Raw genomic sequence first — 17,826 nt, forward strand, 5'->3', positions numbered from 1 at the left:
CGCTTTCCAAATCGCTGCTCTACAGTTATTAAACGGTGCTCCATCATGCACAGTGTTAACTGTAGTCACACCAGGGTAACCTGCCCGTGTCCATACATCATCAGCTCTTTCACCAAGTATGGCGGTTAGTAGACCTTTAATGTCCCCTATAGCTAATGTATTCCCTCCCATAATTTTTTCTAACTCATGTATCCATTTTCCAGTGCCGGAAGTTAAATTCGGGAGTTTACATTTTAAGTTTTCCCCTGTCCATCTGGGGCCATGGTATATACTGTGGCCTGGCCCCTCCCTTTCCTAACAAGGGGAACTGCGATGCTCCAAACGCATTCTCATCTCTCATCATTTGTCTATCTACTGCTGCAGTAATATTTCCACATTGCCATCTTCCTGGCAATGGACTTGGCCTACTTACATAGGGCGGGGACTCCCCCCTCTGACCATGGGGTTGCCCCTTATTTCAGTCTGACTGTGTCATGTGGCTCTGATGCCTTTGACATAGGTAATTTTAAATCTCACCATCTTACTTCTTTATCCAAAGGCGGATGTTCTTCTAGTTCACATATAAAACTCTTAACCTCCCTCGAGTAGGTTTCCCTTTCTTCGTCTGATACTTATTGTGCCCAACTAGTGCAACTCCTCTCATCATCATCTCTGTTGAATGTTAACCTGTCTAAAGACAGCTCCTTCTGTCTCATACTACAGGAGGCTTCCTCCGTGTCATGCAACTGAGTACTCTCAAGACGATCATTTTTGCCCTTCCTTTGTGCTTCTTTCTGGGCTTGCCTTTCGTGATATACTTTATCGATTGTTTCCCCAATGCTCTGCGAGTCAAATTTGTCTTCTAGATTTACTGTAGACGTGCCTGGAAATGGCTCAGACTGAGGAAAGAATTCCTCTATGTTTACCCGTGGATTGGGATCTCTTACTTCCCTTTCCAAATACTCAAGATCACGTGCTCTCTGTCTCCTTTTACGTTCCATGTCATCATCGACTTCTCTGCACTTTCTCGCCTCTTCTCTTTCTTCTTCATATCCCTTTGTTCATTTGCCCTTCGCTTTTCCTCATCCTTTCGCCTTTGTTTCCTTTTCTCTCTTGTCCTTTCCTGTTCCTTGGCTTCTATTCTTTTCTCTTGTAGCCTTTCATTTTCATTGGCTGTTCTTCTTTTATTGTCACGCTTTCTTTGTTCTTCTACTCTCTCTTGTTTTTAGCTTGCTCATCTTGACATAACTGTTCTCGTCTTTGTCTATCTTTTCTTCTCGCTCCTTCATCCTTCAATCATTCCTCCCTTTCTTTGTGTTTTCTGTCTTGTTCGTCTTGGTCTCCCCTTTTTCTTACATCTTTGATGCCTTTACCATTGAGTTTAAGTAAAATCTGACCTCCCATCCACTTGTTCTGTACGAGCGCTATCTCATCAGTTTTATCCTTATCTCCCTTCCATCTCTTTGATTCTCTTCTAATGTCTAGAGATGTACTTGCTTGATCACATCTCTCATTATTGTGTCTCTCCTTTTCCCTCGGGACTTTGGAGGTGATATCTTTTTCTCTGGGCATTCGTCACTACTTTGCGTAGGTGACTCATATGACGGATTCCTAGAACCTGTCTATGCTTTAAGTTCTGTTAATGGGTATAATCCTTCATCTTTCTTAATCCCGTCTTTTATTTCAGATGGGGTTGGTGGAGCAGAAGGCTCTTCTCCCCCCTCTTTGCATATATTGAGTATCCAATCTAACAGAAGCTCCTCCTCCTTCTTGTGTTCATACATTTTCCAAAGCTCTAGATTCGCTAGGGGCTTTTCTAACTTTTTTCCTGTGTATGCAGCATGCAAATTTGTCATCATATGCTGTAGAACTGTTCTCGATAATGACCCGTCTTGGGGCCATGGAATAATCATTTTGTCTGCAGTCCCTTTAACCCATTCTGTGCTGTACAGTTTAAGTTTAAGCGCATGCTTTGGTAGCTGTTTGCAAAGAGACACTAATGGCGTAACTTCTTCCATGTCTAACCCTTATTTCTTTTTTTATTACCACTTCGCTTATGTTTTAGTTACAGTTTTCAATCTTGTGTTTCAATCAACATACACTTATGAGCGAGCACCAATCGTTGCAAGCTCCATTCCCGTCACAATACCATTTTTTATTTTAATTTTGCTAAAAAACAACCATCAAAGTTTAATCTTAAAATAATCACTTTTTGTGTCTTAACTTCACGTTTCTCTATTATTTAAAGCATTTATTTTTTAACATTGATGCCACCACACTTTATAACCACATTAAACAAAACAGACAGACTTGACCGGCCACATATATGTGCTTGACCGGCCACATATATGTGCACCTCATGATCCTCTCTCAGACTCGTCTTACCCTCTAAATTCTTGTACTGATTGGAAATTAAGATAATTCCTTTAAGAAAGTCTTTAAACTTATCTTGTCTTCTATATGTCCCTCGTGAAGGGGGCTCTGAATTAAAGCTTCTTCTAGCACTCTTTAAAGTCTAGGCACAGGGCATATCCTTATAGTGTATCTATACCTCACAACTATTTTCCTCATATATTACTTGGCAACACTCAAGTCAATATCTTTTCCCTGTATGCATATATTTTACGCTCTTACTCTTGCGTTATATTTTATCCCGCCTCCCTCTGTTACTCTCCATTATTTACTACGCATGCATCCCTTTTGCTACTCTCTTTTGTCTTATTCACTCACCGTTTGCATGTTTTCATCTTCGGACCCTCCCAATCACCGCCTTCGTTACTGCCTCTTCGAGCTGCTTTTCGATCCGCTTCGCGTAGATGTGGGAGGGGTTCCTATATAAAAATAAGAGTCCCCTCACACTGTTCTTGCAAGATTTTTGTCCTATTCTAACCACGATCTACAAGGAGCGTCACGTCCTGTCAGCCGAATTGGCAAAGGTCGTGCGATATTGCAGAGACCCTAAAGTTACTTATGTCGACGGCCGATGGTATCTTATCTAGCCATCATTCTCTGCTGCCAAGTGAACTGGAGACTTCCAGCCCTTTAATATGAGTAGCAATACCCTGGAGATGGATGGGATGCAGATTTTAATCAAAGATCAATAATTCAGACAACACAAATAGCTTGGCAAACGTTTGTCAGTTTTGTTTGCCTGCGTCATTACCAACGTCATCCTGCATGGCAGCCTTCTAAAACCTACCTGGAAGCGGGATTGGCTCTAAGTGAATAACTAAGCATAGGTGTTATATCTGTATAGAGTAACAGAGAGAAATAATTGAATAGTGAGCAAGGGGTCCACGTCTGGATTCCCCTAGTAACTTAGGGTGAGACCCAAAGTTACTTAAATATGCAAGGACAAAGACTGATATGTTTAGGATATTTCTTCTCTGTGAAAGATAGTGAGCTAAAGACTCTGGGTAAGTCTCTCGTAACCAGGACTTATGTCTGGCAGAGGGACTCCCAGGACCCCCCTTGTTAATCTGCATATTTAAGTAACTTTGGGTCTCACCCTAAATTACTAGGGGAATCCAGACGTGGACCCCTTGCTCATTATTCTTAGAGAGGCACAGATCCACCCTACTGATGAGGTCCAACCAGACCGAAACACGTGACTGGGGTTTCTGTTGGTACTTTTGTTCAGAGGAGAATTGCCTAGCATTTCGGTGCTGGACTGCCCCAGGGCAGGACAAAGACTGATATGTTTAGGATATTTCTTCTCTGTGAAAGATAGTGAGCTAAAGACTCTGGGTAAGTCTCTCGTAACCAGGACTTATGTCTGGCAGAGGGACTCCCAGGACCCCCCTTGTTAATCGGTTGGAGCTAAGCCTTTCCACCTCCTTGGCTGGGGCTAAAAGGAGAAAAAGATGGTGCCTAAGCTATAAGTTAAAAGCCTTCCTTTGCTGTATATTTATAGTATGTATAGCAATCATATATATTATGTAGCTGGGACTCCCAGTCTGACGGGCAATTATTAAAACTAGTGAATGTATGAAAAATACCAATGCTGGAGAACTGCAGTTAGAGGTAAGTAATTCATTTTTATTGCTGATGAATGCAATCAAGCATGTTCCGAAGTCAGCAAAGGGGCTTGCGCTTCTATTCAAGGTTTTTATCGATAAAATAAAACAAGGCTGGCTTTTGAATGGGTATGGACCTCTCCTCTGTTAACCTTTTCTTACCTCAAGAAAAGTTCAAGATGATAACCCCAGCTCCCATCTTGGCCTCTCTGCAGTCGGGCGACTGTCTTGTAGCTGCGGATCTTAAGGATGCATATTTGCATGTGCATCCCTGGGCCCTTACCAAAGTTACCTCAGGATTTCTATTTTAAGAACAGGCACTTTCGTTTGGCCACAGCTCATTTTCCAAGCTAATGGTTGTAGTCCCTGCTTCCATTCAACTGATGGGTTTTCACACATTTGGATGACTGGTTGAAATCTGCAGTTTTGCTTGGACCTGATATTCGGCCATGGTTAATATTCAAAGGTTGACCCTGTCTTCTAACCAAAATGTTGAATTCATCACCTTCTTCTGGGATTCTGCATTGAGCAGAGTGCTCCCAATGGCAGAAAGATTGAGGGATTTACTGGCGACAGTGGTGTTCATGTCCCACAAAGCCACATCGGCCTGGTGCTTCCAGCTCCTGTTGGGACTCATGGCCTGCTGCATTCTGGCAGTCTCCATTGCCAAACTCCGGATCGGCCACACCCAACTGCATTTGTGAACAAGCTGATTCCCATTTCATACTGGCGCTGCAAGAATTTTCTTTGCTGACAAGACAGGAGCCACCTCCTTTTAGGAACCCCTGGCAGGAAGACCCACATCATCTGACTATGACAATATAGTCTTCATTCTCCACCTGGGGATCGACACTGGGGGACCTTTGTGGATATTCCTAACAGGTGACAACATTGGAATTGTCAGAACAAATACATGTCCTGGAACTCCATGTGGTGTTTCTGCCAGTAATGCAACATACAAAGGTGCTTGTCCTAACATGCAACATGGTTACCATTTATGAACCCAAACAAACAAGGCAGCACCAAGTCAGTGAAAGTGTGTGACATGCAAGTTCAGTCGTGGAAATGGGTCCTACAGACCAACATTGCCTACAGGCTGCAAACATAGCAGGGACAGACACCAAAGAAGCATTTCCTGAGCTACGTGGTCTACTCCAATCATGGATGGGAAGTGGAGAGCAAGGTTCTTACCTCCATATTCTTTTTGCATTAGAGACCAACAGCACGAAGGCATTTTCTTGTAGGGAAGAGGGGTGAGATCTCTGGGAAATGTTTTGTCCATGACTTGGGACAATCGGTTTGCCTATACATCCCGTCCAGGTTCGCTGATCCCTGGCGTTCTCCATAAGCTTTGCAATGCTAGCAGTTGCAAGATCCTCTTGTTAGTTCCCCACTGGCCAGTGAGTCACTAGATTTCTAATCTACTACTTATGGCATGTGGGCAAACTCCCTCTCACTTATTCCAGATCTTCTTCATCAACAGAGTGGGAGAGGCTTGCACGCCTCCCACAATTTATTTCCTTGGCGGTTTATCATCTGGCGAATTGAAATTTGGTCTCAAGGGCCTCTCAGAGGATAATATGCAAGTCATTGCAGCTACATGGAAGAATTCTACATGGTTTCAGTGTATGTAGCTCACAAATGGTCACAAAATGGTTTAAAGAATTGTCATCTCGGTAAATGTGCTTTACAAAACATTGTACATGTTTTTCTTTCCTGTCCCGTGTACTCAATTCCTAGAAGCAGATGGATACAACCACTTTTAAAAATACTAGGAGTGAGACAGGTTGTTGTGGCAGTAAAATTGTTAGAAAACCTTAGAACAGAGGAAATGGCTCTTTTGACTGCCAAATTTCGAGTTAGTGCTTGGATAATCAGGAAAATGTTTTTAGATTCACAAACTATATAGGCTATTTTTAATTCATTTTAAATAATGTAACTGTATGTAATGTGATGTATGTAGTGATAGGTATTGATTGTTTTTTATGAATTTGGTAGGTATATTGTATTGCCTAAGACAGTGATCTCTGATTTGCTGCTAATGGTCTATGTTTGTATCAATGTTTTAATGTAAGGCTGAATATGTGTAGAGACGTGTCTTGGTACTTAAATTGCTGTTTATGTGCCAAATAATGTGATATGATATTTATTTATTCATTTGTCATTTGTAGAGCGCGCCTAACCCTTAGGTATCTGGGCGCTGGACAGAAATTAACAGATATTATTACAGATACATATAACCAGTTTTTAAGTTTTCTTTGGAAGGATAAATGTGATGGGTCAGTTCTGATGACCAGGGGGAAAGTGTTCCTTTCTTTGGCAGCTATAACTAGGAAACTACGTCCGCCAGCCTTAGATCTTTTGAATTTGGGAACTGTGAGGAGACAGGCAGTGAATGCGTGTGTGTGTTTCGTGGTTTCGGTGGGGGTTAAGAGGTTGGTCAGGTATCTGGGGGCCGTATTGATAAGGCATATGTGTGTAGTTGCCAGTATTTTGAAGCTGACATATGTTCTCTACTAGGGATGTTTAGTGCAGCCCGAAGGGCGTTATTTTGAGTAACTTGGAGTTTTTTTATGCTGTTGTTAGAGGCGCCGGCCAGGAGGATGTTGCAATAATCCAGCTTGGACAGAATAAGGGCTCTGGCTAGGGTTAGACAGCTGTCCTTTGTGAGGTAGGGTCTGCAAGCATTTATAAGCTTGGCTGTATAGGAGGCAGAGGAGATAGTTGCATTGACTTATCTTACTAAAGTTAATGAAGAGTCCAGGTATACCCCCATGGTTTTGGCCTCTTTTCAGATAGTGATTAGACAGGTTTGTGTACTGACTAGGAGCAGCTCAGTTTTGTCATCGTTTAAACAGAGTTCATTCTGGGCCATCCATGTTTGGATGATCAAGTAGATGTTGTTGAGCGTAGCAGTATCTTTGTCATAGTTTCCTGATAGGTGCAATAGGATCTGCGTGTCATCCGCATAATTTGTGTATGACACTCCAAGTTCATCTAATCGATCAAACAGAAGCTTGGTAAAGATGTACACTGTAGGTGACATGCAGGAACCTTGGAGCACTACACAGAGAACTTCAGCTGGGGCAACACTTGCTAGGTTAGAGAAGACTCTCATTGTACGCTCTGATAGGCGAGATTCAATCCAGGCATTGGCTTTAGATTAGAAGTTAGAGGCGCAGGCTAGGTGATGGCACAGAATGTTATGGTTCACTAAATCAAAGGCAGCTGAGAGGTGTAGAAGTAGTAGCATTGCTAGATTGCTGTTGTCAATGATATGGTCCATCTGGTTTTCAAGTCTAAAAGCGCGGTGTCTGTACCATGTCTAGGTCTGAAACTAGATTGGGGCACGCCCAGGAGGTTATTTATTTCCAGGTGCTCTTGAATCTGAAGATATGCTCCACGGTCTAAAATGTTCAAGAGGAATGGAACTGTGGTGATAGGACGGTAGTTTGTAGGGATGTTGGGGTCTAGTGTAGTATTTTTTAGGAGAGGGATAACCCAAGCATCTTTTAGATTCTTGGGGACTGTGCTTTCAGCAAAAGACGTATTAATTAGAGAGGTGATTAATGGGGCTAGTTCAATAGCACATTTTTTAATAAGAGGTGCTGGGCAGGTGTCACCCTGGCATCTAGAGGGTTTCAGGCTAGATACAATTTTAGTGACTTCAGCAATGGAGATCGGTCTGAATTCGAAAGGAGGGCAAGGTGGGAGATTGGTGTGAAGGATACTGGAAGAGTTTGGGGTGACTAGTTTGCTTTTTTTGTTGTCTATTTTAGTTGTAACATACATACTTTAGGCCTCATCATGAGTTGGGCGCTAAACCCAGCGGTATTACCGCCGGGGCTATTAGCCCTACCGCCAAACCCCCTAGAGCTCTTAGCACTGGATCACGGGTTTGGCGAAGCATTAAGTCCCCATTCCCCATCAGGCCCATTCGGGAATTTCCCATTCCCTATTGGGCCCAATGGGGAATGTCTGGCGCTATTTGCAGCAGATTTGCCCCCAGCTCAGTGCTCGGGGTAAATCTGCCAAGGCCATGATTTGGCGGACCTTTAAATGCGGCGATAATCGCGTTACCGCCACATTTAAGGGTTACCGCGAAACTCGTGATGAGGCCATTTGTCCAGAAGTGCATTCTGAATGTTGGTGCACCAGGTTTCATCTTTGTGACACAGTGGGCTTGTAGGGGTCTCAAGTTCTCTTAGGATTGTAGAGAATACTTTTGTCCCTGATTTGGCGTTAGCAATTCTCTCGTTGTAGGTGAGACTCTTTACCTGGAGAATGGCTTGTTTCTATTTTTTAGCCGAGTTGAGGAAGAGTTCTCTATTAGTGTTGGTAGGTACATCTTTCCAATGGGATTCAGCAGTCCGTTTGTTTGTTCTTAGGTCTTTAAGGTTAGGAGTAAACCATGAATTAAGGTGAGCTTTGGGTTTTGGTTTGCGGAGCCTGAGTGGGGCAATTTTGTCCAGGGCTTGAAGGATGGTGGTGTTGTACAGGTCTACTAAAGCAGCTGGTTTACCAGGCAAGTGGTTGTATTCTGTAATTGGTCTCAATAGTGGGAGCATGTTTGTGTTATTGATGTTACGGATATTTCTGGCGAGGGGTGCTGGTGCCAGGTGTGGTACAGCTTTGGGGACTGGGTAAGGTAAATGTGATGACATTATGGTGTGACCAGGGGCAAGGGGAGATGGATGTTATATTAGTCATCGCATTGAGGTCCACCAGCCAATCCAGTATTCGGCCTTTGTCATGGATGGCCTGGTCTATGCGCTGCGTGAAGCCTTGGGCAGCAATAGTGTTTTGAATGATTGTGGCATTTGGGTCAGATTTGTCATGGAGGCCTAAGTTAAAATCGCCTAGAATGATGATTCTAGATGATGGCTTTGTGGCTCTCGAAGGGAGGAGGGCTATGTCTTTGTCAAAGGAGAGGAGGGGGCCTGGAGGTCTGTAGAGTATGTGCAAGGTGATGGTATTGGTGTCAAGCTATGCCAGGAAAGGCCTTGCAGGACCGAAAAGGGAAGCTGCTGGTAGGCAAGATATCCAAGCCCCGTAAGACCCGACCTGATCATTCTTCGACCACTGAGTCAAGAGATCTCTCTCATCGGCGTAAGAATGATAATAAACTCTGAAGGTCCCGAAGTGGCTCCAGCCATTCTTCGTCGTTGACGTTGGTCGCCTTCGTCCTCGTCAGTGGCACCCCCGAAAGGGTAAGATGCTCCTCCAAGAAGTTGACGCCCACGGAGTGGGAAGCATTCTGTGTAGAGATGCTAAACATTTTTGAGAAGCAGGGTAATGCTCCGTCCATGCCTTCTGTGGAAGCCGGCAAGGAGTGGTCTCGGCCCAAAACTCACGCGACCTTGAGTCCGAGTGGACAGCGTGATTCCCATCGAGAGCCCTTGAGACCTTGGATGGACAAGGATCACTCGAGACACGGCAAGCATTCGAGATCATAGACGCCTTCGAAGCCTGCAGAACCCTCGAGGCCCTCAGTGCCAAAACTGTGGAAGGAGCCTATTGATTCATCGACTTCGTCTAGGCCTTCGCCGCCATTGACACCATTGTCGACGTCGACGCTGAAGCCGTCGACGCCAACGGTACCGATTGCATTGTTATGAACTGCAAGGCAGATTTCCACTTGCAGGACGCAACCATTTGACAAGAGCAAAAATCACAGCCGTAGCATTTTAAAGACACGCTCCATGGGTGGCAATTAGCAAGGTGGCAAGGTCTCTCCCTCAGCTTTATGCAGCCATCATTTCCTTGGTAGCAGCTTCAGAGCTGATGTAGAATTAGGGGCAGGCAGCACTCAGGACTATCAGCAGCACAGGTTCCTCCTCACTGGGATAGAGTGATTCTTATGGTACTCTTCCAAATGTATGGGGCAAAGGGGAAAGGATGTTAAAGTAAGGAAAAGATACTCAATGTTGTGACTGCTGTATTCATAGTCCAAAGTTCCCTATCTTCAGTATGCCCTAGTTCTAACTTATCCCCATTCTGGTCCTCTCGATGGGAAGAGGGGCAGAGGGGAAGGAGTGTGGATGTGAAGGCCCTTTTCTGCGCAAGCAGTCTATCTCTGCATGCAGATTAAAAGGGGAAGTGCATGCATGCTTTGCTAAGTCTGTGGCCCCATTCTTGCAGAAGTATGCAGGGACAGGGACTTTGGACTAGAAGTACAGTGGCCATATTTGTGAAAAATGTTTACTTAATTACTTAAATGTACTGTTTCCTGTCCAGACAGCGTCCATATTTCTAATGATTTTTCCTTTTTTTACAGCTCAAACAACTGGATTTGAGAGACCTTTTCAGAGAGAAAGCACCATTGGCATATGACCATCCAGATCCATATACTGCCTTAAATTCGGTAATACCACATGGTGACTGAAATACATTTTTGATGCTTTTGTACTATAACTGACATGCATGTGTACCCCTAAGCAATGTGTTGCAAACACAAGGTTTTTAATTGAATTGAGTCTTAATGTTGATATCTGTTTTTTACTATCCTTCTCTTCTGCTTTGGTCTCATCTGTTTTCAATTCTGGAGACCTGCAACCACCTAAATCCTTTCTCTCTGAGAAAAGTTTTATTTCAGAAACTTTTATTCAAAGAATGAGTGTCTTGTGGGGAGCTGTACATTGACATGGGTGATCCATATGAAGAGTGCCCATGTTGTCTGTTTACCCACGATGTGGATGGTTGTGAACATTACCAATGCTTTACCTTTAAAACCTAAGATAGAGAGAAATAGAAAATTGGTGTTTAAATTGCACAATCTAGATGAGACATCCTCAAAAAAGAAAAAGTATGGTGCTGTGGGTTCTGGGACCTTTCGTGATAAGCTGCAGTCAACCAACTTATAAACCACTATAGATCCGTCCAGAAAGATTGTATCGATCTATAGGACACATGGTCTTGTTGCTTAGCAGATGTCAGAAAGGAGCGCATCCATGACATGTACTTCTGTTTTAGTTACAGTGATGGCAGTTACTTTTAAATTTGTGATGATCGATGACTCTTTCCCAAAATGTAAGCGTCAAAGTGCTCATTGTCGAAGGATTCTATGCCATGGGCCTTCATTTTGATGGGCTCAGCACTGAACAATTTGGTGTCAAAGCGAAGACCAAAGATGTGCTGAAGCTGAGTAATAAACCAAGCCTAAAACAGCACTTGCTGAAGGCAAAACAATCAAATGAAACCTTTATGCTGATATGACATTGATAAAGTTCCAATTGCATTAACAGCCTCTTAAACAGACTGATGTGTCCACTCATTCAAGCCTAAGTACATTGATCTGTGAGTTCAAAGAAGAATGTTCACTGTTGGGTCGGTCTACTTCAACAAGAAAGTCCAAACGACATGAAAAACAAAGTGTGCCTAGTTTTCTCAGATCTCTGCAATCTCTACAGGAGACAATATTACCTCATGTGGGAGACAATATTACCTCATGTGGGAGATCCTTGGGGCATTAACTATGAAGAATATAATGATTTGCCAAAATGTGTCCCTCTTTCTCATCCCACTTTAGGTGATACCATTTATGGTAAAAGGGATAAAGAGGAGGAAGACATGGTCGCTATGATAGAACATATCCAGGTCAATGATGCTCAGGGAGGATATGTAACAGAAAAGGATGTACAGCCATTTATTACAAAAGCTTTACCTTATGCCCATTTCATTTAAATTGCCAATCATACGGCTGAAAAATGTGTTATCATAATCAAACCGCTATTTTAAAAAATGATTGTTTTCTTTTTGCTAAAATATAACATTCTATAAGCCTTTCCTGAGCTATTGCGACGGTTTCTAGTATCTGGAAACAAGGTTTAGAAAATGCTGAAACATCATTCTCCAATTTTCCGGTTTATGCAGTTCTGCAAGTCTGCGCGTGTCCTTTCTTCTGGTGATCATGGGCCTCCCGAGATGCTGAGTTTCTCAGTAAGGTAGCTCAGGGACTTCAGAGAAACAGCCTTGTAGATGATGCAGGAGGATTTGAAGATGATACTGACTTGCAGCCTACAGCCTTGCAGTCTACACTCATCAGCCGGGCAGAGGTGTGAATCTTGTAATTGGAAATCCAAAACCTCCCAATTCTTCACTTTGTCTCCAAATGTATAGTCCCGCTGTGTGGAAAAAAAAGCGGTCATTGAGTTACTATTAAACAAAATGGCAATAACCGTATTAAATCCACTTTTCTCCAGCACTGCTAAACTTGTAATGAGGCCCATTATCTTGTCCTTCACTGCATAGAAATGCATGCGAGTGATGACACCAGTGGGCGAATCTGGGAGAACAGCGTTAGTGTTCCAAAGCTTGTGAGTGTGTTTACGCTCCGTGGCTGATCCCACACGCAGCCCATGTTTGAATCAGAACAAGTCCTGGTCATATGCCGTTAGATACTGTCTACAGTAAATCGGGGAATCCCCCTCAGTTTGATATTATTCTTTCTAGATGTTTTTCCGCATCTTCTTGCTTGCTCTCAAGAGAGTGACATCTGGCATCATGCACTGATGTAATGACTTCTTCAACGCATTGCTCTGCTTCATTGACTGGTTTATCCAGCAATAAATTGTTCCAGAGTGCTTTGCCAAACCACCTTGGATCTCTCTTTTAATCTCTCCCAGCAGATTTTGCAAGTCCAATTTGGTGTCCGGAAGGTCAAGATCCGCCCCCACCCCACCCTCTAGAGCCAGAGTGTGGGCTAACGCTAGAGCGGTATGTTTCCTAGCTCTTTTCCTGTGACTGGAAAATGCTGTGATATCACTGTTTATAGTGGGTCATACTGTTAAGGCAGCATTGTTGTCAATTGCTTCACTTTGTTACACCACGTCAGGCTCCTGCTACATAACATGCCCCTCCAGTTTCAGCTGTTACCTCCAAAGCACCACTAAGACTACCATCAGGACTACATCTCCAATGGAAGGTGGGCTGCCCACTGGAATGAAAGGCATTCTAAATGGGTCCCCCCCCCGAATGTGGCTATATCGTCCCAGCTGCCGAAGTCAGAAGTGGATCAGGTCTTTAGTGCAGGTCTCATGGAAGGGAAAGCAAGCGGGTATCCTCAGTGCTGCCCAACCATCTCTGCTCTCACTGCTGCACAAAGCTAGGATTACAAATTGAGAGGGGTCGCCTAGTGCAGCGCTCCTCACCATCCATACCTCCAGGCCACTGGTAGCTCATCATGCCCCCATCCAGAAGGCCGCTCGAAATGCGGGAAGTGTCCCTTCCATAGCTCTGGCATGAAGGGTTGCTCCCCTACCTCCCCTGAAGTTGAAAATGGGGAGCATGCAGGGAAAAGGGGTTTGAAACAAGGAACCAAATGAGGTACCCACGCTGGTGACAGTCCTAATTTCTGTCAATTATTTAAGTTGAATCTCCATGTTAGTGTAGGGTATGTGCTTTAAAAGAAAGTCACGAGAAAAAAGCCAAGAAAAGATCCTTAGAGTACACACAAGAAATGTATTACATGGAACACATTTTTTTGTAATTCAGGTTACTTTTTACATAAATTAAAAAGAAATATCAGAAGGAGAAAAGAAACATAAAACATAACATTCATCATATATACATAAATTCACCAAGTGTGGTGTATACATTAGAGAGATAATTGAATATTTTTCAACAACTCAATTGTCAAGCATACAGGTCATAGGCAGAATGGATCTTGTCCTCAGCACAGGAATTGGGGGGGGGTGGTAAGGCCTCTGCCCCTGTCGATAAGCACTGCCTTGGTCTGGCACGTCTCCTCATTCAAGAAACATGTTCATTTCGCCAGTGTATCGAGAGCCTAACCGATCCCCGCCCTGCCAAATTAAGCTCTGGTAGTACAGATGTCAGTAGATATTCCCAGCAGATATTGGAAGGTTGTGTATTAGGTGATATGGCTTGTTATGGTCTGCCAACTGTGATGCTGAAACTGCATTGGAGGGACAGGGCCTCCATGTCCTTCTCCTGTACTCCCTTATGTGTGTTCTGTGTTGTTTTCTGCACAGGAGTCCATGTGGGACTCTCCTGGAAGTGCAGGTCTTCCTGTTTTGGTTGTGGTGAACAGAGACCCTTGGGATACCCTTATGGCACCCATCGGTGGGGGTACAACTCTGTACCCTTAGTGTATGTTTTTGGGCACCTGTGTGTGGCCCACAGAGCAGGGTATGGGTTGGTGGCAGCTCCATGCTGAATTTTACAGGTGCTCTGAGTGTCCTCCATTTTGGGATACCCAGGCCCTGCCATAGGAATCAGTCGATTCCTGATAGGAGACAAGATGGCTCCTGTGGCCTCTTGGTTTCTATTACCTGTTACCTTGTTTCCCAAAAAGTCATGGGAAGCCCTGACTCTGTCCCTTCCCCCGACTGGCTGTTGGGTGGAAGAACCATATATGGTATTGTGGGGAAGTCGTCCAGGCCAGACTGGCTGGTGCCTTCCCAGTGACTGCATGTTGTGGGTACACCCTTGGGGTGGGACCTGGGTGAATGGAGTATTTGACCGATATGCACTTCATGTTATGGGTGTCTGGTATCTGTGTGTGTGACACAAAGAATGAGACAGCCCTGCCTGAAATGGGTGTTCTGAAAGGCTGGGTTCTTGCCCCAATCCACAGTCCTTGTTATGAGTGTCTGGGTGGATGTGAATGGCCTGAATTTTCTATGAGCCTGATTGGCTGCCTGCATGAATGCCCTTTTGAATGATTGGCTGCCTCAGCTTGTCTCAGCAGAGTGCATGAGAGACAGAACAGTATATCTCGGGACCTCTCACCAGAATTGTTCAGAAGCTGAAGTCGAAATATGTTGCTTAACCATGAAACCCAGCTGGAAGAAGAAGGTTTTGTTGCTGCTTGCCGTCGTCGACATCCAAAAGCTGTTGTGCCTGTCAAGGACTGATCCAAGAGATGACCTGGCTAGGAGACCTGTTCCCGAGCTACGTAGGAACATCGTGCCAAAGCTAATCTTCACCAAGGCATCCTGTCCCAAGAGGCTGCCGACCGCAGACAGGGTCCGCCAAAGAATCCTGCAGTGAAGCACCTGGACATCGAAGTCCATCCTCGTCAAACAGGGTCCGGAGTACCGCCGTCACTGCTGGAAGCCCGCCGAGTCGTGTTGCCCATAAGCAGGGACAGCTTGACGCTGTGCTGCTGATGACTGGAGCAGCAACGCTCCACCTTTGCCTAAGACATTTGGAACAAAGGATTCCCTTACCATGACCGTTGACAGCTTTGTCCCACCGGAGAAGTCAAGAGCGTTGATGAACCGAGGAGAATCCGCCAGTGGATCTCCTGGTACCCCAAGTCTACAAATACAAATGAAGATCCAAAAGCCAGCCATGGTCGAGTCCTGATCGTCGACCCCGACGCCCGCTGCTGGGCCTACGTTATGCATCGAGTCATCTTTGCAGCAACTATCTCTTGCCCGTGAGGTGCACTGCTCGCCTTGTCTGCACAGGAAGTCCACGACCAATCGTCGACGAGCCCAGCGAAGGTCGATGCTGCTATCTCGACAGCAGTGTTCACATTTCTTTGAGGACTATCGACGCCTGTGGCTCCTGTTTTAAATGGAGTTCACCCACGAGGGGTCCGTCGAAAAAACTCTGCTAAACTCAGGTACATTGGGGTAGTAGAATATTTTAGCAGGAAACAAGACTATTTTACACATATATGAACTGGGCTTGTTAATACACTTTATTTATAGGATGCCCAGGTGGGGGGGGTCCTCAAACAGAACTGTGACTTAGTAACTAAAGTACTATTCTGCCATTGCTTAACCTAACTTGTCTTCCTTCCTATGTCTGATGTTGATTCACATTGCTATTTGACTTGTATGCCATTGAAACTGTCAGCAGTTGGTGCATTTTAAAGAGGTCAAGTTAACTGTGGTATCACATAGATATTATACATATTTACCATATAAGATTTGCCAAAGCACAAAGTGTATTATTGATTGTGTATATCTTTTGAACCTCATTTAGATAAAGAACAGTGTTATCAAACATAGTGTGTGGACATTCCTTTGTGTGGGCCTGGGGACTACACTGTAGTTAAGAAGCAACCTGCATCACCTCTTGAGAGCTTAAGCCTTGGTTGCTCCTCCATTGATACCACATAGAGAACCTTGACTGAGGTGCTCTGTGCTTCTACTCTGCCCTATAGAGGGCATGAGTGCAGATCGCCCCCTCTAGTCTTTACACCACTATCCTGAGGTAGAGATCTTCTACCGAGTCTTGCCACGCCCCGTAGGTAGCCATAAATAACCCACACCACACACTCTCGACAATTCTCACAGAAAAAGTGTCAGATGGCATCATGTCTCCACCATTCAGCAAGTGCTTCAATGTCAGAAGTGACACTAAGGTAAAGGTAAAGGGCATCATACTTTCCTGCTTCCATTCCACCCATTCTATTTATTCCTTCATAGTAGTTGTGAGCCAATGGCCTATAGCATGCAGGTAATTGCCCTATAGTTCTTCTATGTTGAGTAATACAAGTCACCAATGCTCTTGTGCAGTATTCATCAACCACATTTTGCTTTCTTATCATTGCCGCACACGAAAATACTTCCGGGCCTCCCACCCACTTCCACTGCCTCTCTGCACTTATTTGAGCCACCCCCTGACAGCACTTAACGCATCTGGCAGCACTTACCATGTCTTGCCACTGTTCAACACCCTCATCCTCTTGGCACTTGTCCTCTTCCCTCCCCCTCGCATCTTGCACAATCTGAATGAGACATGGCCTAGTAAGATCGTTTGTTTTGTCCTCCCTCTGTCTACCCTTCCTTGTCTTGTTGTGGCTAGAATCATTTGTGTACAGACCCGTTATAAATGACTTATCATATCATATAAATGATACATACCAAGAAATACTACAGTTCATATTTACATAATACATAAGTACATTTAAAAAAAGTAATTTATTTTGTTAGAGAACTAGTGCTTCATTGTCTGGAAATTAACTTGAAGTCTTATTGTTGTATACATAAGGCAACCGCTCCCTCTAGCGGTGATAACAGGCAAAGTGGCAAAACGGCTTCAGACAAACACACCTCTGGCCTGCTATTATATAGTATGATGATGGTTTCGACTTCTGATAGTGTCATAAGGGGCACAAAAAGCTTCCCAATCAGTTCAATTCTATTATGATTCAAGCATAGGGTTAAATATAGGACATTTTTTACAAATCTCATATTCCATCTTGCTTCATTTTTGTGTTTTTTCAAAAATTAGATGACCTGACGAAGATGCATTTCCTTGTGTTAATCATTCATGTCTAGTAAGCTTAGCAACTTTCTGCAAACTCCTAAGAACAGAAGCACATGTTCCACTGACAGAGAACATCAAAGAATTGTTCGGATATATGTTGAAAAAATGTGTGTTTAAACCTGTTCAGGACACATCTTTGTTGTTTTGGGCTCATTGACGAATAGATATTGTAAACTGCTGTTCCAAATACAAACACCAGATACAAAATGACGCCAGTGCTAGAACATGTATTACAGTTGCATGAGATGGTTCAGTGAGTTGATGTGCCTGCCGCAGGATCAAGGAAGCCTGTGGCAGGTACACTCAGCCTTCCATCTTTCTATCACAAAGCTCCCTGAATCAACTTCTGCTTTTTTCTGTGCAATTAATTGTTGAATGAATTTGCTATACTTGCTGCAGGGGCCTCATTATGAGTTTGGCGGTAGTGGTAAAATTACCACTATGTCAATCACGAATTTCACACTTGCTACTCTTGCTCTCTGCCTTGTGTGGTGGTAATTACGTCACATAAAAGCATTACTGAGTGAAGTAATTCAAAATACCCAGTGAGGTGCTATGGGATTCCAAAATAGTGAATAACTTT

At 44.0% G+C, this 17,826-nt stretch overlaps 1 protein-coding gene across 1 annotated transcript in view; it reads left to right on the top strand.

Moving 5' to 3' along the window:
• Positions 1-17,826, top strand: part of DNAH17 (dynein axonemal heavy chain 17) — an 8,024,690-nt gene that overhangs the window by 2,987,809 nt on the left and 5,019,055 nt on the right. The window contains exon 23 of the mRNA XM_069655242.1: positions 10,273-10,359. Coding sequence (XP_069511343.1) covers positions 10,273-10,359 — 87 coding nt within the window. The remainder of the gene's footprint in view (positions 1-10,272; positions 10,360-17,826) is intronic.

The sequence above is a fragment of the Ambystoma mexicanum genome, chromosome 3q (assembly GCF_040938575.1).
Source record: "Ambystoma mexicanum isolate Mex_15411 chromosome 3q, UKY_AmexF1_1, whole genome shotgun sequence".
Taxonomy (NCBI): Eukaryota; Metazoa; Chordata; class Amphibia; order Caudata; family Ambystomatidae; genus Ambystoma; species Ambystoma mexicanum.